Source organism: Lagenorhynchus albirostris, chromosome 4 (assembly GCF_949774975.1).
Source record: "Lagenorhynchus albirostris chromosome 4, mLagAlb1.1, whole genome shotgun sequence".
Taxonomy (NCBI): Eukaryota; Metazoa; Chordata; class Mammalia; order Artiodactyla; family Delphinidae; genus Lagenorhynchus; species Lagenorhynchus albirostris.
In genome coordinates, this window is record NC_083098.1 from 8,458,152 (window position 1) to 8,478,290 (window position 20,139).

General features: G+C 40.2%; 1 protein-coding gene across 11 annotated transcripts in view; it reads left to right on the forward strand.

Annotated features, from left to right (window-relative positions):
• Positions 1-20,139, forward strand: part of HERC3 (HECT and RLD domain containing E3 ubiquitin protein ligase 3) — a 140,396-nt gene that overhangs the window by 67,330 nt on the left and 52,927 nt on the right. For all 11 annotated transcript variants that reach the window (XR_009540223.1, XR_009540222.1, XR_009540221.1 and 8 more), the window contains 5 exons: positions 397-560; positions 693-806; positions 16,642-16,665; positions 16,757-16,846; positions 18,050-18,220. Coding sequence is in view for 7 of the 11 variants with exons in the window: in XM_060147568.1 (XP_060003551.1) it covers positions 397-560; positions 693-806; positions 16,642-16,665; positions 16,757-16,846; positions 18,050-18,220 (563 nt within the window). In the remaining 4 variants the exon portion in view is untranslated. The remainder of the gene's footprint in view (positions 1-396; positions 561-692; positions 807-16,641; positions 16,666-16,756; positions 16,847-18,049; positions 18,221-20,139) is intronic.

The following is a 20,139-nucleotide window of genomic DNA, read 5'->3' on the forward strand; positions in this document are numbered from 1 at the left end:
CTTTTAAAAGTTTGGGGTTTTCTTTTTTACAGGACTTAGGTGGTGGCTGAGAAGAGGGCTAAAAGGACGAGGATATGTGAATGCTCCTGCCCGAAATATGTGCCTGAGCATCTTGTCCACATGTGCCCTTGGAGCTGACCTTTTAGATTAGCATTCCGGATGAATCCTTGAGGAAAAAAATCAAATAGAGCTTTATAACAAAGCTCCAGGATTCCCGTACAGCTGCTACTCTCTCCAGAAGTGCTTTAATGGATTCTTTTTAAAGTTAGTTTTGGGAAACTGTATTTTCGACTAATGCTTATCTTCTAGCTGGAGCAGTTTTTAGCCAGCAGGCAGAAGACATCAACACTTGATGAAGATCACATGTTGAAATATGTCTTTCCTTTCTTTCTAAAGATAACTGGTGGTCTCAGGTATGCCCGAAATATTTCACGAAGCTGGTAAACCTCTATAAAGGTGCAGTCGTTTATCTACTGAGAGGAAGAAAGACATTCTTAATTCCTGTACTGTTTAACAATTATGTTACAGCAGCGCTCAAGCTCCTGGAGAAGTTATACAAGGTGAGCATAGAGAAGAACCAGAGGGGAGAGGGATGCAGAGATAGTAGGATCAAATGATCTACCGAGATGTTCTGTGGGAAGCCGCTTACCAGTCGCCTGGGTCTTAGTTGCCCTTGTTTTGTTCTTCATCAGGTAAATCTTAAAGTGAAGCATGTGGAATATGATACATTTTATATTCCTGAGGTTTCCAGTCTTGTGGACATTCAGGAAGACTACCTCATGTGGTTCTTACATCAAGCAGGCATGGTAAGAATTCCTGTAAAGCATATCTCAAAGCTTTCGTCTTTTCTCAGAGTACACGTAAGGGCAAGAAAAGCACATCTGAACTCTAAAATTCGTCCTGGACTTGGATGTTAGTGCTATACCTGTGTTTGATCAGCTGGCTTTTGCATTTTTGAAACACTGAAGTGCTTTGAGTAATCGTAAGCAGTCACAAATGGGTAGTCGCCCAGAACGGTATAAATTTTAATTAGTTGCCAACATTAAAAAAAATCACGGTATCTAAAGTAGTCAGACTCATAGAAAGTAGAATAGTGGTTGCCAGGGTCCGGGGAAGGAGAAAATGGAGAGTTGTTGTTTCATGGGTATCGAATTTGTTTTACTTATTTATTTTTTTAATTGACGTATAGTTGATTTACGATACTGTGTTAGCTTCAGGTGTACAGCGCAGTGATTCATCTATCTATCTATATCTATATATGTTCCTTTTCAGATTGTTTTCCCTTATAGGGTATTACGGAATATTGAGTAGAGTTCCCTGTGCTATACAGTAGGTCCTTGTTGTTTATCTGTTTTGTATATAGTGGTGTGTATATGTTAATCCCCGACTCCTAACTTATCCCTCCCTCCATCTTTCCCCTTTGGTAACCATGAGTTTGTTTTCTATGTCTGTGAGTCTATTTCTGTTTTATAAATAAGTTCATTTGTATCATTGTTTTAGATTCCACATATAAGCGATATCGTATGATCTTTGTCTTTCTCTGTCTGGCTTACTTCACTTAGTATGAGAATCTCTAGGACTTTGTTCTGCATGATGAAAAAGTTCTGGAGATGGATGGCACAATTATGCGAATGTAGTTAACACTAATGAACTGTACACTTGAAGATGTTAAAGATGGTGAACTTTATATGTCTTTTACCACAAGTTTAAAGAGTCAAGGCACATAAAATGTATTTCTGGCTTTTCTTGAAACTCGGAAGCTCTGGCAACATGACCTGTCTTTCCAGATGGTTTCAGTTGGCTGGAGTTCAGTGGGGGCTCTTTGGATGAGGCTGAGACGTGCGAGAGTCCCCACTGCAGCTTGACTTTGACACTGAGGAAAGGATCATTTACTCATTGTCTTCATCTAACAGCTAGCCTACTTTAGTCATCATATGTCAGCTGCCTGAACCCTACAGGCTACCTCTGACTTGGGATTACGTGTGTGAAAATGTCACGTATCCCTGACCTGGTTCTCACTATACGTTAGAACTGCGGGTTCCTGCCTGCCACCACTTCTCAGTTTGATTGTAGACCGGCTTGGGATATATGCAAGGCTTTTTAGGATCCCCCGTCTGTGGATTATGTATGAGTTTGAGTGATGTCAGAAGACAGAGTGATTATTTGGTTATTTAGTGAAGCCATGCATAGCAGACACATTTGAGGTGAGTCCTTGCCAATTCAGCAGATTCATCACTGACATTTAGGCCGTATTTCCCTGTACGCTGTAGGGCTTTTGGAGGTCAGTAGTGGTTTCCAAAAGCAAGGCATTTAAATTGGTTAATTTAACTAAGGAAGAGTTGTTTCTTTGTTAAATAACAGATGATCAATGCCAGACACAATATTGTGTTTTTAGTAAGACTTCTGATTACTTTAAAAAACCAAAATCCTTTTCAAAAAAGGGGATGAGTCTTCAAAACGGGGTTTACGTGGAAATTTCACACGGAGGCTAGCAGTGAACTGTGTTTTTACCTGCTCATTTAGAAATTGTAAAAAGATAAGCCTCTCTGTTTTATCAGTTTGTGAATACTCTTTGAATCATAAAATGTTAAGAGCTGAAGTAAGCCTTATGAATTATTTAGCCAACTGCTTTGTTTCTAGGTGAGAAATTGGAGGCCCAGAGAAGCTAAACAATTTTTCCACCAATTCAATTAGCTTAAAAGCCAATTTTTCTGACTTCTAATCTACCCTTTCTTGCTGCTGAGTAAAATAATTCTAATGAGCCCTAATTCTTTTTGACCCTGAAAAAGAAGTTGCTGGTGTTAAAATATAGGTTACCATGACTGTGGTCTCTGAATGGAGATACTGAAGTGAGCAACTTTTATAGTTCCTTTCTCTTAACATTTGATAAGCAAATATAAGTCTTAAATACCAGCTGCTCATCTCCTCTTCAAAAATTAGTTATTATAGAAAGACAGAAAATTAGGTGAAATTACTGTGTGACCTTTTGTGATTTCTGTGGCATTTTTTCTGTTATACAATGCTATTAGAAATTAAAGTTTATATTTCTTCATATCTTGGATTTTAACGTAAAATGCTAAAGCTATTTCATATATTGATGTTTTTTTGACTACATTTTTTCAAGGTATAATTGACATGTAACATTATATTAGTTTCAGGTGTATAACATAATGACTCGATACTTACATACACTGTGAAATGATCATCACAGGAAGTCTAGTCACTGTCTGTCACCACACAGTTAACAAATTTTGTTTTTCTTGTGATGAGAACTTTTAAGATTTACTCTCTTAGCAGCTTTAGCAACTAAAATATGCAACGCAGTTTTACTGTCTGTAGTCACTACGCTGTGCATTGTATCACTGTGACTTATTTATTTTATAATGGAAGTTTGTACCTTTGACCCTCCTCATGCATTTTACTCACCCGCAATCCCCTCTCCCCTCTGGCAGCCACTAAACTGTCTCTTTATCTATGAGCTTGTTGTTTTGCTTTGCTTTGCTTTGTTTGTTTAGATTCCAAGTGTAAGTGAAATAATACAGCATTTGTCTTTCTTTGTCTGACTCATTTCACTTAGCATAGTGCCTTCAAGGTCCATCCAGGTTGTGACAATGGCAAGATTCCAGTTTTTTTTAATGTCTGAGTGTTACCGAACCAAACTTGGGTCCGTTTGCCTGCGCTCAGTAAAGCCAATTTCTGACACCAGGTTGTGGGAAGGAAAGTGCAGCATTCACTGCAGGGTACCAAGCAAGGAGTCTGGGGAAGCTAGTGTTCAGAACACCTGAACTCCCCGGTGGGTTTCAGGAAAACGTTTTTAAAGGCCAGGTGAGGGAGGGGAGTCGCAGAGTATGTAATCTGCCTGTGCACAAGTCTCTGGTTGGTTGACGGTGAGGTAACAGGGCAGTGTCACATTATCGATCCTCAGGCTGCAGTAGGTCTGGCGGCTGTGTGCTCCTGGTCATCAGGTAGGTAGTTTCTTCCATTTGGTTGTGGTTTTAGTATCTGCAAGACAACTCAGGAATTGCGCATCAGGTACTGTTATCTGGGTCCTTCAGAGAGGAGCTACAGCAGAGGGTATGGGGGAGGGGTCCGTCCTGGGAAGGCCCCATAGGGTCCTGCTCGGTTACAGGAGTACTATTCCACTGTGTGTGTATATACCCATCTTCTTTATCCCTTCATCCATCTGTGGACGCTTCGGTTGTTTCCATATCTTGGCTAATGTAAATAAGGCTGCTGTGGATATGGGGGTACATAAATCTTTTCGAATTAGTGTTTTTGTATTCCTTGGATAAATACCCAGAAGTGGAACTGCTGGATCCTATGGTAGTTCTATTTTCAATTTTTTGAGGAACCTCCGTACAGTTTTCCATACTGGCTGCACCAGTTTAAATTCCCACCAACAGTGCACAAGGGTTCCCGTTTCTCCACATCCTTGCCCACCCTTGTTATTTTTTGTCTTTTTGATAATAGACATTCTGACAGGTGTGAGGTGAAACCTCACTGTGGTTTTGACTTGCATTTCCCTGATTAGTGATGTTGAGCGTCTTTTCATGTGCCTGTTGGCCATCTGTATGTCCTCTTTGGAAAAATGTCTATTGAAGTCCTCTGCCCATTGTTTAATTGGGTTTGTGTTTTTTTTTGTCTTTGTTTTTGTTTTGATATTGAGTTGTATGAGTTCTTTGTATATTTTGGACATTAACCCCTTATCAGATATATTGTTTGCAAATACCTTTCCCATTCTGTAGGCTGCCTTTTCATTTTGTTGATGGTTTCCTTTGCTCTGCAGAAGCTTTTTGGTTTGACGTAATTCCATTTGTTTATTTTTGCTTTCGTTGCCTTTGATTTTGAAGTTGGATCCAAAAAATCATTGCCAAGACTGATGTCAAGTTGCTTACTACCTACGTTTTCTTCTATGAGTTTTATGGTTTTAGGTCTTCCATTCAGGTCTTTAATCCATTTTGAGTTAATTTCCAGTTTTATCCTTCTGTATGTGCCCGTCCAGTTTTCTCAACACCATTTATTGAAGAGACTGTCCTTTTCCCATTGTGTGATGTTGCCTCCTTTACATAAATTAATTGGCCATATATGCATGGGTTTATTTCTGAGCTTAACCACTTTTAAATCATAGTAATGAACAATGAGTACATTTTCCCCCAGCTTTACTGAGGGATAATTGACATTGTTGTATATATTTAAAGTGTACAATATGATGATTTGATATACAGTGTGAAATGATTACAAAGATCAAGTTACTTAACACATCCATTACCTCACATAGTTAACTTCTTTTTTGGGTGCTTTGAGATGCTTAAGATGTGCTCTCATCAAGTTCCCAGTATTTAATACTGTGTTATTAACTGGAGTCACCATGCTGTGCTTTAGCTCCTTAGAGCTTACTTATAACTGAAAAGATTGTACCCTTTGAGCTATATCTCCCCATGTCCTCCCCTGTTCCCGCCCTAGCCCCTGGAAACCACCATTATTTCTGTGAGATTGGCTTTCTTCTTTTTTTTTAGATTCCACATATAAATGATACCATACAGTGTTTGTCTCTCTCTGTCTGGCTTATTTCACTTAGTGTAAAATGCCCTTTAGTTTCACCCATGTTGTTGCAAATGGCAGGATTGCCTTCTTTTTTATGGATGAATAATGTTCCTGTGTGTCTGTGTGTCTGTCTGTCTCACACTATATGAGTTTTTATGTGTTAAACTTTTTGCCTTGGCAGTAGCCGAGGCACTATAGCATACAGTTCCGAGCACGTGCTTTAGTCAAAAAGTACTGGGTTCAAGTCTCAACTCTGGCCTACTACCTATGTGACCTTAGGCAAATTACTTAATTTCTATAAGCCTAGCATCCTCATTTATAAATGTGAATTATAACAGTACTGTGAGAAGTAAATGGGAGAACCCATGGAAAGGCCTTACTTGTCAGAGTACCTAGTACGTGGCATATCATAAGCCCTAATAAGTGTTTTTCAGGAAGCAGTCTTGGGCACCTAATGTATGTCATGTGCCGGCTACCACTGGGGATGCGGACACGTACAGGACATGGTGGCTGCCTCTGTGGGGTGTTCAGTGTAGTGCAAAAGGAATTACAAAGGACATAATATGTATGGGCAAAGGGCTATGGTGTATAAAAGCAACATTCTAAAGTGGCTGCTTTTTGCTTATTTTATTATTATTTTTTAACATCTTTACTGGAGTATAATTGCTTTACAATGGTGTGTTAGTTTCTGCTGTTTAACAAAGTGAATCAGCTGTACATATACATATATCTTGCATCTCCTCCCTCCCTCTTGCATCTCCCTCCCACCCTCCCTATCCCACCCCTCTAGGTGGTCACAAAGCACCAAGCTGATCTCCCTGTGCTATGCGGCTGCTTCCCACTAGCTATCTATTTTACATTTGGTAGTGTATGTATGTCCATGCCACTCTCTTACTTTGTCCCAGCTTACCCTGCCCCCTTCCCGTATCCTCAAGTCCATTCTCTATGTCTGACTCTTTAGTCCTGTCCTGCCACTAGGTTCTTCAGAACCATTTTATTTTAGATTCCATATATATGTGTTAGCATGTGGTATTTGTTTTTCCCTTTATGACTTACTTCACTCTGTATGACAGACTCTAGGTCCATCCACCTCACTACAAATAACTCAATTTCGTTTCTCTTTATGGCTGAGTAATATTCCACTGTATATATGTGCCACATCTTCTTTATCCATTCATCTGTCGATAGACACTTAGGTTGCTTCCATGTCCTGGCTATTGTAAATGGTGCCGCAGTGATCATTGTGGTACATGACTCTTTTTGAATTATGGTTTACTCAGGGTATATGCCCAGTAGTGGAATTGCTGGGTCCTATGGTAGTTCTATTTTTAGTTTTTTAAGGAACCTCCAAACTGTTCTGCATAGTGGCTGTATCAATTTATGTTCCCACCAACAGTGAAAGAGAGTTCCCTTTTCTCCACACCCTCTCCAGCATTTATTGTTTGTAGATTTTTGGATGATGGCCATTCTGGCTGGTGTGAGGTGGTACCTCATTGTAGTTTTGAATTGCATTTCTCTAATGATTAGTGATGTTGAGCATCCTTTCACGTGTTTGTTGGCAGTCTGTATATCTTCTTTCAGGAAATGTCTATTTAGGTTTTGTGCCCATTTTTGGATTGGGTTGTTTGTTTTTTTGACATTGAGCTGCATGAGCTGCATTTGTATTTTGGAAATTAATCCTTTGTCAGTTACTTCATTTGCAAATATTTTCTCCCATTCTGAGGGTTGTCTTTTCATCTTGTTTATGGTTTGCTTTGCTCTGCAAAAGCTTTTAAATTTCATTAGGTCCCATTTGTTTATTTTGGCTTTAATTTCCATTTCTCTAGAAGGTGGGTCAAAAAGGATCTTGCTGTGATTTATGTCATGGAGTGTTCTGCCTGTGTTTTCCTCTAAGAGTTTTATAGTGTTTGGCCTTACATTTAGGTCTTTAATCCATTTTGAGTTTATTTTTGTGTATGGTGTTAGGGAGTGTTCTAATTTCCTTCTTTTACATGTAGCTGTCCAGTTTTCCCAGCACCACTTATTGAAGAGGCTGTCTTTTCTCCATTATATATTCTTGCCTCCTTTATCAAAACTAAGATGACCATATGTGTGTGGGTTCATCTGTGGGCTTTATATCCTGTTCCATTCATCTATATTTCTGTTTTTGTGCCAGTACCATACTGTCTTGATTACTGTAGCTTTGTAGTATAGTCTGAAGTCAGGGAGCCTGGTTGCTCCAGCTCCATTTTTCTTTCTCAAGATTGCTTTGGATATTCAGGGTCTTTTGTGTTTCCATACAAACTGTGAAATTTTTTGTTCTAGTTCTGTGAAAAATTCCATTGGTAGTTTGATAGGGATTGCATTGAATCTGTAGATTGCTTTGGGTATAGCCATTCTCACAATGTTGATTCTTCCAATCTTAGAACATGGTATATCTCCCCATCTGTTTGTGTCCTCTTTAGTTTCTTTCATTAGTGTCTTATAGTATTCTGCATGCAGGTCTTTTGTCTCCTTAGGTAGGTTTATTCCTAGGTATTTTATTCTTTTTGTTGCAGTGGTAAATGGCAGTGTTTCCTTAATTTTGCTTTCAGATTTTTCATCATTACTATATAGGAATGCCAGAGATTTCTGTGCATTAATTTTGTATCATGCTACTTTACCAAATTCATTGATTAGCTCTAGTAGTTTTCTGGTAGCATCTTTAGTCTTCTCCATGTATAGTATCATGTCATCTGCAAACAGTGACAGCTTTACTTCTTCTTTTCCAATTTGGATTCCTTTTCTTTCTTTTTCTTCTCTGATTGCTGTGGCTAAAACTTCCAAAACTATGTTGAATAATAGTGGTGAGAGTGGACAACCCTGTCTTCTTCCTGATCTTAGAGGAAATGGTTTCAGTTTTTCACCATTGAGAACGATGTTGGCTGTGGGTTTGTCACGTATGGCCTTTATTATGTTGAGGTAAGTTCCCTCTGTGCCTACTTTCTAGAGAGTTTTTAACATAAATGGATGTTGAATTTTGTCAAAAGCTTTGTCTGCATATATTGAGATGATATGGTTTTTCTCCTTCAATTTGTTAATATGGTGTATCACATTGATTTGCATATACTGAAGCAGCCTTGCATTCCTGGGACAAACCCCACTTGATCATGGTGTATGATCCTTTCAATGTGCTGTTGGATTCTGTTTGCTAGTATTTTGTTGAGGATTTTTGCATCTATGTTCATGAGTGTATTGGCCTGTAGTTTTCTTTCTTTGTGACATATTTGTCTGGTTTTGATATCAGGGTGATGGTGGCTTCGTAGAATGAGTTTGGGAGTGTTCCTTCCTCTGCTATGTTTTGGAAGAGTTTGCAAAGTATAGGTGTAAGTTCTTTTCTAAAATTTGATAGAATTCGCCTGTGAAGCCACCTGGTCCTGGGCTTTTGTTTGTTGGAAGAATTTTAATCACAGTCTCAATTTCAGTGCTTGTGATTGGCCTGTTTATATTTTCTATTTCTTCCTGGTTCAGTCTCTGAAAGTTGTGCTTTTCTAAGCATTTGTCCATTTCTTCCAGGTTGTCCATTTTATAGGCATAGAGTTGCTTGTAGTAATCTCTCATGATCTTTTGTATTTCTGCAGTGTCAGTTGTTACTTCTCCTTTTTCATTTCTAAGTCTATTGATTTGAGTCTTTTCCCTTTTTTTCTTGAGTCTGGCTAATGGTTTATCAATTTTGTTTATCTTCTCAAAGAACCAGCTTTTAGTTTTATTGATCATTGCTATTGTTTCCTTCATTTCTTTTTCATTTATTTCTGATCTGATCTTTATGATTTCTTTCCTTCTGCTAACTTTGGGGGGTATTTTGGTGCTTCTTTCTGTAATTGCTTTAGCTGTAAGGTTAGGTTGTTCATTTGAGATGTTTCTTGTTTCTTGAGGTAGGATTGTATTGCTATGAACTTCCCTCTTGGAACTGCTTTTTGCTATATCCCATAGGTTTTGGGTTGTTGTGTTTTCATTGTTATTTTTTTCTAGATATTTTTTGATTTCCTTTTTGATTTCTTCAGTGATCTCTTGGTTATTAAGTAGTGTATTGTTTAGCCTCCATGTGTTTGTTTTTTTTACAGATTTTTTCCTGTAATTGATATCTAGTCTCATAGTGTTGTGGTCAGAAAAGATGCTTCATATGATTTCAATTTTCTTAAATTTTCTAAGGCTTCATTTGTGACCCAAGGTATGATCTATCCTGGAAAATGTTCCATGAACACTTGAGAGGAAGGTGTATTCTGTTGCGTTTGGGTGGAATGTCCTATAAATATCAATTAAATCCATCTTGTTTAATGTATCATGTAAAGCTTGTGTTTCCTTTTTTCTTTTCATTTTGGATGATCTGTCCTTGGAAAGTGGGGTGTTAAAGTCCCCTACTATGATTGTATTATTGTCAATTTCCCTTTTTATGGCTGTTAGCATTTGCCTTATGTTTTGAGGTGCTCTATGTTGGGTTCATAAATATTTACATTTGTTATATCTTCTTGGACTGATCCCTTGATCATTATGTAGTGTCCTTCTTTGTCTCTTCTAATAGTCTTTATTTTAAAGTCTGTTTTGTCTGATATGACAATTGCTACTCCAGCTTTCTTTTGATTTTCATATCCATGGAATATCTTTTTCCATCCTCTCACTTTCACTCTCTATGTGTCCCTAGGTCTGAAGTGGGTCTCTTGTAGACAGCATGTATGTGGATCTTGTTTTTGTATCCATTCAGCCAGTCTGTGTCTTACGGTTGGAGCATTTAATCCATTTACATTTAAGGTAATTATCGATATGTATGTACGTATAACCATTTTCTTAAGTGTTTTTGGTTTGTTATTGTAGGTCTTTTCCTTCTGTTGTGTTTCCTGCCTAGAGAAATTCCTTTAGCATTTGTTGTAAAGCTCGTTTGGTGGTGCTGAATTCTCTTAGCTTTTGCTTGTCTGTAAAGGTTTTAATTTCTCCGTTGAATCTGAATGAGATCCTTGCTGGGTAGAGTAATCTTCGGTGTAGGTTTTTCCCTTTCATCACTTTAAATATGTCCTGCCACTTCCTTCTGGCTTGCAGAGTTTCTGCTTAAAGATCAGCTGTTTATCTTATGGGGATTCCCTTGTGTGTTATTTGTTGTTTTTCCCTTGCTGCTTTTAATAAGTTTTCTTTGTATTTAATTTTTGACAGTTTGATTAATGTGTCTTGGTGTGTTTCTCCTTGGATTTGTCCTGTATGGGACTCTCTGTGCTTCCTAGACTTGATTATTTCCTTTGCCATATTAGGGAAGTTTTCAACTCTAATCTCTTCAAATATTTTCTCAGTCCCTTTGTTTTTCTCTTCTTCTTCTGGGAACCCTATAATTCAAATGTTGGTGCGTTTAATGTTGAACCAGTGGTCTCTGAGACTGTCCTCAATTCTTTTCATTCTTTTTCTTTATTCTGGTCTGCGGTAGTTACTTCCACTATTTTATCTTCCAGGTCATTTATCCGTTCTTCTGCCTCAGTTATTCTGCTATTGATTCCTTCTAGAGAATTTTTAATTTCATTTATTGTGTTGTTCATCAGTGTTTGTTTGCTCCTTAGTTCTTGTAGGTCCTTGTTAAACATTTCTTGTATTTTCTACATTCTGTTTCCAAGACTTTGGATCATCTTTACTATCATTACTCTGAATTCCTTTTCCGGTAGACTGCCTATTTCCTCTTCGTTTGTTTGGTCTGGTAGGTTCTTACCTTGCTCTTTCATCTGCTGTGTGTTTCACTGTCTTCTCATTTTGCTAAACTTACTGTGTTTGGGGTCTCCTTTTCACAGGCTGCAGGTTCGTAGTTCCCATTGTTTTTGGTGTCTGCCCCCAGTGGCCAAGGTTGGTTCAGTGGGTTGTGTAGGCTTCCTGGTGGAGGGGACTAGTGCCTGTTTTCTGGTGGATGAGGCTGGATCTTGTCTTTCTGATGGGCAGGTCCACGTCTGGTGGTGTGTTTTGGGGTGTCCTTGGACTTATTATGATTTTAGGCAGCCTCTCTGCTAATGGATAGGGCTTTGTTCCCGTCTTGCTAGTTGTTTGGCATAGGGTTTCCAGCACTGTAGCTTGCTGGTCGTTGAGTGAAGCTGGGTGCTGGTGTTGAGATGGGGATCTCTGGGAGATTTTCGCCGTTCGGTATTACGTGGAACTGGGAGGTTTCTTATGGACGAGTATCCTGAACTCAGTGCTCCCACCTCAGAGGCACTGGCCTGACACCTGTCCAGAGCACCAAGACCCTGTCAGCCACACGGCCAGGTACGTGGGGGGTTTCTTGCCTTTTGGGAGGTCTGAGGTCTTCTGCCAGCGTTCAGTAGGTTTTCTGTAGGAGCTTTTCCACGTGTAGATGTATTTCTGATGTATTTGTGGGGAGGAAGGTGATCTCCGCGTCTTACTCCTCCGCCATCTTGAAGGTCTCCCTCAGCTTATTTTAAAGAAGAGGTGTTAGTGGCTTATTTATTTCCGTTTATTCACAGCCATCATCTACACTTGCAAAACAAATAGCACACAGAATGAGTGACTTTGTGGGCCCCCTAGAGGGCCTCACAAGTGAGAAAGTGAGTGATACAATGAAAATGCCTCATTGTAAAGCAACCATACTCCAATAAAAATTAATTTAGAAAAAAACAGAAAAAAAAAAGAAAATGCTTCAAAAATAAAGACAGGAGTCAACCTGACGTCGGCTGTCTGTGTCGTCCGGGGCAGTGTCTGGTTCCGGGTAGCAGTATTGTGCGTGGTGAGATGAGGCAGCTGTGTGTGCCTCAGAATTCGGCGATGCTGGGAGCCAGAATTGCCCACGGAGGGTACAGGAACACGTGGTGTCAGGCAGACCCGAAGGCAGGGCTCCTGGGTTTCCTCCTTGGTGTTTGTGTGATGCCTCTTGTCCCCAGTCACAGCCACATTTAGGAACTGTTGACTTGGAATTAAAAGAAAGAAAAGAAAAGAAAAAGATATTCCCAATTCCCCACTTCTCTAGTTCTGTACCATGTACTTATTCATTGCTCCTCTGTCATATACTTAAAAAACATGAACGAAGGTTACAGGGCAGCCCCATTTCAAGCAGCACCACTTGAAATGTGATCCATGTGTGTACTTTGCCAGTTATAGGTTGTGAGACTCACTTCTGGGGAATGGATGGCCCAGGACAAACAGCCTCTCAGGAGGGGATCACATATCTTACCAGTTCATATACATCCTTCTAGGTTAGGGAGAGCAGTCAGGAAGCAGAATCGTAGTACTGCTGTTTCAGTATTTCATTCACATACTATGGAAATGCCAGCACTAATACCATTTCTAAAATATTCAGCATCTGCAAAATAAAAATCTGTGAAATTATTATATTTCAAATACAAAAATTCATAGAGTTGGGCTTCCCTGGTGGCGCAGTGGTTGAGAGTCCGCCTGCCAATGTAGGGGACATGGGTTCGAGCCCTGGTCTAGGAAGATCCCACGTGCTGCGGAGCAACTAAGCCTGTGCACCACAACTACTGAGCCTATGCTCTAGAGCCCGCGAGCCACAACTACTGAGCCCACGTGCCACAAGTACTGACACCTGCATGCTCTAGGGTCTGTGTGCCGCAACTACTGAGCCCACGAGCCGCAACTACTGAAGCCTGCGTGCCTAGAGCCCGTACTCCACAACAAGAGAAGCCACTGCAATGAGAAGCCTGCACACTGCAACGAAGTGTAGCCCCTGCTCACCGCAACTAGGGAGAGCCCGCGTGCAGCAACGAAGACCCAACACAGCCAAAAATAACAAATAAATAAATAATAAATAAATTTATAAAAAAGTAAAAATACTAGATATAGTTGTCCCTCAGTATCAACAGCGGATTGGTTCCAGGAGCCCCCATCCCCATACCATGCTCAAGTCCCTCATATAAAATGTTGTATTATTTGCATATAACCTAAGCACATCCTGCCATAGACTTTAAATCATCTCTCGATATACTACATAATACAGTGTAAATGCTATGTAAATAGTTGCCGGTGTGTGACAAATTCAAGTTTTGATTTCTGGAACCTTCTGGAATTGTCTTTTTTTTCCCCCCTGCATATTTTCCACCTGAGGTTGGTTGAATCTCCAGATGTGGAACCGTGGATAAGGAGGGCCGACTGTATACTGCCAATGCTGCAAAGCCAACAACTGTTTTTATAGTAACTGTTTTCACTTCTCCCATAGTCACTTTTAATTTGAAGTGTTCAAAACTTTATCTCACTTTAGAGACCAACACACATGGTAAAGATCTTTCTTTTGCCTTGAGAATAGGCAAATAATGCTTAGAATAAAATCTCTTCTGAGAGGGAGGTTAGAAAATTCTGAATATTGGCACCAGTTTTAAACACACTTTCCCAACACACTTATCCCAAGAGATACTTGTACCCGTTGTAGGTACCTAGTGCTGTTTTATGGTGTGTGTGTGTTTATTTTAGTGATTTCAATCCCCAAATTCAAAGTAATCAGAGAAGTAGGCATGAGAATGAATCAAGTCCCTCTGGGTTCTGTGTGCAGGCTTCCATACCTTGTGTCCCTGGACTGGAATCTTTTCTCTGATTAGTGTTTCTCAGGCTAGGGAAGTGTTCCAAGATCCCTGAAGGAACGTGTTTCTAAAGAATAAACAAGGGGAATTTTAATTAAAACTGCTTTTCAATGATTTCATTGAAATATACACAAATACAAAAGGAGGTAGATATACACTTCTTATTCACATAGCATTTAAATGTTATAAAACCAAAGCGCATTTACAGATTAGATATTAACAAAACTCTCAAATCAGTAAAACACAAATTAGCCTCATGGATTTAACATGATGAGCAAATGTGTTACTGGAGCCAAACCCCACTTGCATTGTGATCAGGACTGCGGGCTGCCAGGCCTGGGGACTTGAGTTCTGCAGCTTGTTCTATACACCCAGGGATGACTCAGCTCTCTTTTGTCCTTTCAGCGGCTATTAAACCTTCATTCATGCAGGGAGCCAGGACTGCAGTGGCCTTTTCCTGGGCACAAATGCATCACTTACAAAGGAAGACTGCTTTTCTTCTTTCTTATTACCCTTGGACAATTCAGTATAACATGGCACCAGTGCAATCGTTAAAATAAATGCAGATTATATGGTAACACATCATTATAAAGAGGTCATTCAGAATGTGTTTTTATTTTGTTGAGGATATCATTAAAAAAACACAAAATTAAAAAAATTCATAGTGCACTTTCAGATCTCTGGGAATAAATCCATGGTTTTCTGTTTGAGAAATACTGCTACAGGTCAACATGATCTATACCGTTGATTTTTTCTGTTTCTTTCTGTTAGGTTATGTAGCAAACATTATTCATTAACTTAACAAAACCTTTCAGGAGAGAGTTCCTTTTTTCTCCTGATAAATGAAACTAACATACCTCTTAGATATGTTTGTGGTTGTATTTATTTATAGGCATACCTTGGAGAAATTGTGGGTTTGGTTCCAGACCACTGCAATAAAGCGAATATCACAATAAAGCAAGTCACACAAATTTTTTGGTTTCCCAGTGCATATAAAAGTTATGTTTATATTGTACTGTAGTCTATTAAGTGTGCAGTAGTATTATGTTTAAAAAAAACAATGTACAAACCTTAATTAAAAAATACTTTATTGCTAAAAAATGTTAGCTGTCATTTTAGCCTTCAGTCAGTTGCAATCTTTTTGCAATGGTAACATCAAAGATCACTGATCACAGGTCACCATAACAAATAAGAATGAGAAACTTTGAAATATTGTTAGAATTACCAAAATGTGACACAGAGACATGAAGTGAGCAAATGCTGTTGGAAAAATGGCGCCCATAGCCTTGAGAGACTCAGGGTTGCCACAAAATTCAATTTGTGGGGAAGTGGGGGGAGGGTGGGATGAATTGGGAGATTAGGTTTGACATAAATATACTAACTACCATGTGTAAAACAGATAGCTAGTGGGAACCTGCTGTATAGCAGGGAGCTCAGGTTGGTGCTCTGATGACCTAGAGGGGTGGGATGGGGTGGGAGAGAGGTCCAAGAGGGAGGGGGGGATATAGGTATACATATAGCTGATTCACTTCACTGTACAGCAGAAACTAACACAACATTGTAAAGCAATTACACTCCAATAAATAAATAAATAATGAAAAAATGTTTAAGAAAGCAGTATCTGTGAAACACAATAAAGTGAGGCACAATAAAACGAGGTATGTCTGTATTGTTATTCCCCTCCTCAAAAGTTTATTCAGATTTATTCACATATTGATGGAGTGTCTTCTGTAGGCCAGGCATTGGTCTAAGTGCCTAGTCAGGGACAGCTTTCTAAATATCTTTTTTTTTTAATTAATTTATTTTTGGCTGCATTGGGTCTTCGTTGCTGCCTGGGCTTTCTCTAGTTGCGGCGAGCGGGGGCTACTCTTCGTTGTGGTGCACAGGCTTCTCATTGTGGTGGCTTCTCTTGTTGCGGAGCACGGGCTCTAGGCATGCGGGCTTCAGTGGTTGTAGCACGCGGGCTCAGTTGTGGCTCGTGGGCTCTAGAGCGCAGGCTCGGTAGTTGTGGCGCACGGGCTTAGTTGCTCCACGGCATGTGGGGTCTTCCCGGACCAGGGCTCGAACCCGTGTCCTCTGCATTGGCAGGTGGATTCTTAACCACCGCGCCACCAGGGAAGCCCTCCAGGGACAGCTTTCTAAATATTTGGTTTCTCCCAAGAGGAACTCTGTGTGTGTGTGTGTAAAAGGGAGACTTAACATTTTGACAAATAAAATTTGCATTATCCACTTTACCCAACAAAATTAACCTCTGAAGTCATATTTGCAAAGCTCCTGTTTGGGAATTAGATTTCTTATAAATGAGAGTTCTATTAATACTGTGAATTATGGGGTTAGTGAAACGGTTTGTAAAGGTCCTTTAAAATTTTTTTAAAATTGTTTTTAGTGTTCTTCTCAGTCTGTATTCATCAAAACAACTAGTCTGATCCATCAGAACTCCAGTCAGCTGTTCAGATGGTGTTAGTTCCATGGCCAAATGGTCAGATAGGTTATCTGTTTTGTTATTTGTGGGAGGTAGACAGTTCAAGTTTTGTAATCCAACTAAGAGACTTTATTTTTCTTTACACAGAAGGCTAGACCATCTATAATGCAGGTAAATGACTCTGTCAAATTTATTTATGTATTTTTCCAGCAGTATTCTCTGTGGGGTACTATAATATTGTTAATAATATGTTTTATTCTAGGATGCTGTAACACTTTGTTCCTACCCTTTCATCTTTGACGCCCAAGCCAAGACCAAGATGTTACAGACCGATGCTGAACTGCAGATGCAGGTCACGTATTTTAAACCTTACTTTCTCTTCTTATGGGTTTCTTTCATCTTATACATTCAGTTGTAATTTTTCCTAATAGGAGAAAGTTGGTTTGGATGAAGTTCCATTGTAACTTTTAGAACTGTTAGAAAAATTTTCAGCAATTTTATATTGAATATAACACATATACGTGAATGCACATCTACGTAAACGGGGGTGGCAGGTGTCTTCATAAAGGGCCCCATAGGAAATACGTGTCTTTGTGGGCCATACAGTTGTCTCAGTTATTCAGCTCTGTCGTAGCATGAAATTTGAATTTTATATAATTTTCACATGTAATGAAATATTTTTCTTCTGATTTTTTTTTCTCTTATTTTTTAAAAACTATTTAAAAAGGTAAAAACTACTGTTAGCTCAAGAGCTGTACAAAAGCCAGCAGCAGGCTGGATTCGGTCCTTGGGCCATTGTTTGCTGACCCCTGATAGATAATTAAATGGAGCTTGGCAGTTCTTTATTGAGCGAAAACTCAAGTTATAGAGATTTGTTTCATTTATTTTAGACACCCATTTTTATGGTAAAATATAATTGGTTTTGACAGGCCTACAAAGACATCTGTGAATTAGCAATCCAAATCTACCAGTTCCCATTGTTGGTGGATATATAACTTCATTCATCTCCCTCCCCCTTTCCCCATCTGTCTGTCTCTCTCTAGCTCTTATCTGTATCTCTCTCTCTCTCTATATATATATGTTTTCACAGTGATATATCCATGATATTGACAATTTAAAGGTTTTCCAGAGAAAATGGGCATTTTTCAAAGAATAAACACCATTTTTAGCAAGGGGCTGTTAGGCTTCTTTTCCTGCCACTTTGAAAGTCATAGTTTCTACCCACTGTCCGTCATCACTTTCTTCTACGAAGACAGTATTTCAGTCTTCATCAGCTTAGTCTAAATTATTTTCCTGGAATGAGTTATGGGTCATATGGTTTACATAAAGTGTTTCAGTTAATCTCTTTGGGCTCAGATTAGAAAGATTTGTGTGTTTTGTAAACATGAGTAACTGAGAAAATCTACTGGAAAAGTTAGGAGGAAAATAAAGACCAAAATGGAGCTGCAGTCAGCCTGGCCCCGACCTACCCCCGGTCCAAAGGCAGGGCTGGCTGCTGTCCCCACTCACAGGTGCGCTCTGAGTGGTAACTGTGCTCTGGGGTGTGCTGTTCCAGGTGGCGGTCAACGGGGCCAACCTGCAGAACGTCTTCATGCTTCTCACCTTGGAGCCTCTGCTGGCCAGAAGCCCCTTCCTGGTCCTTCATGTTCGTAGGAGCAGCCTTGTTGGAGATGCCCTGAGAGAGCTGAGCATTCATTCTGATATTGATCTGAAAAAGCCTCTCAGAGTGAGTCCTTCCATATATACCTCTGAATCCCTTCCTGGGTCTTCTTTACACAGTGTTGATGAAGCAGCAGAGATTTTATTAAAATCGTGGAGTACAGCCGTTCATTCTTTCTTTCATTTTACAAGAATTTACTCACTTCCTTCTGTCCAGTCACCAAAGAGAACATCTCAACGTGACATCAGATAAAAATGCCAGTGGATTACGTGAGGGGAATGTAGGGCCTTTTTTGTCTGCTCTCTTCGGTTTACCGGCTCCAGCTCTACCAAAACCAAGCGAACAGCAGCACTGCTAAAGCTTCAACTAGGTAAAACCCCCAAGCCAGCATCTAGGAATCTTTGGACGTCAAAGATTTAAGAGAGAAAGAAGGTAAAAAAAAAAAAAAAGAGAACGGAAAGGTAGTGAAATTGTCTGGGCAGCTGGTGGCCTGTTAGGATAGGCCCTCTCAGTACTTGGAAATGATTAAATTAAGAAATTGTCTTTCCTCATAGATTAGGCACGTTTGTGTCACCGCTTAGTGTATTCCCGGGGCTTAGCACAATGCTTGGTACGCAGTAGCTGGTCGGTAAATATTTAGTGAATTAGTGAAGTTTTAAGTGATTTCCCTTTCCCTTCAGAAGACTTTCCTAACTCTATTTCCAATCCTGTTGTAAACTCCAGCTTCTGAAGTGTAATAGGCAAGAAACTGATGGTCTCCATGATACTGTCACCCTTTTAAAAATTTCCAGTACGTAGTATCCTCCCATCAGTCTGCCTGGGAGTTCTCCCTAGAACTTCTGGGTTAGGTTTCTGATATTGCAAAGCGAGGGTACTTTCTTTGCCCCTTGTTTTCCATCAGTAGTTCAGGTGGGACACTTCTTGCTTGGTAGCATGTTGAAGTCTTCTGCTGGCATCCGTATGATCGGAGACCTTTACTCTCCTGCTCTAGGCAACCTTGACCACAGGCACGGGGATAAGCTTGCTGTTTTTTTTTCTTTTTGGCTGTACCATGCAGCACGCGGGATCCTAGTTCCCTGTCCCCTGATCAAATCCGTGGCCCCGGCGTTGGAAGCGCGGAGTCTTAGCCACTGGACCACCAGGGAAGTTCCCAGGATAAGCTTTCTTAAATGCTGCTTTTAGTTCTGTACCTGAGCCCTTACCAGTAAAATGGGGATGGTAATAGTAATTCCAGTGCGTAAGACTGTTCTGAGGATTAGGTTAATAGAGTTTAAGTGCTGGCTGGCATGTAGAAGACTCAATAAATCTCGTCCTTTGTTTTTTTTTTTTTTTTTTTTTTTTTTTGCGGTACGCGGGCCTCTCACTGTTGTGGCCTCTCCCGTTGCGGAGCACAGGCTCCGGACGTGCAGGCTCAGCGGCCATGGCTCACGGGCCCAGCCGCTCCGCGGCATGTGGGATCTTCCCGGACCGGAGCACGAACCCGTGTCCCCTGCATCGGCAGGCGGACTCTCAACCACTGCGCCACCAGGGAAGCCCTAAATCTCGTCCTCTGGTTTGCTGTAGCTGTTGTTGCGATGGGTCTCTCTATAGCCCCTCACAGAGCCCAGGGCTGTGTCTGCTCGGAATGCTCTCCTCCCTTTCGTATGCATCAGTTAGTTCAAGAACCCCGCTGAGAGAGATTTCTTCCTTTATTCAAGTTAGTCGCTGCTCTTCTCTACGCGCCAGAACATTTACCTCTCAGCGTATCTGACTCTTTGAAAATAAAATGTATTCTCGAATTGGTTCTTTTATGTTTGCCTCCCTGCCCCAGTGGTAAACTTCCTGTGGACATACGGTAAACTTCCTGTGGACATATGGTAAACTTCTGACTTTCTCTGCATCCCACGAAGTGCCTGGGAAAGTTTTGTGTGTTTCTAAGTGACTTGTTAATAATCAGCAGATACACTTTGCAGTTTTCATTGCGTCAGTGTATCCTCTGTTACATC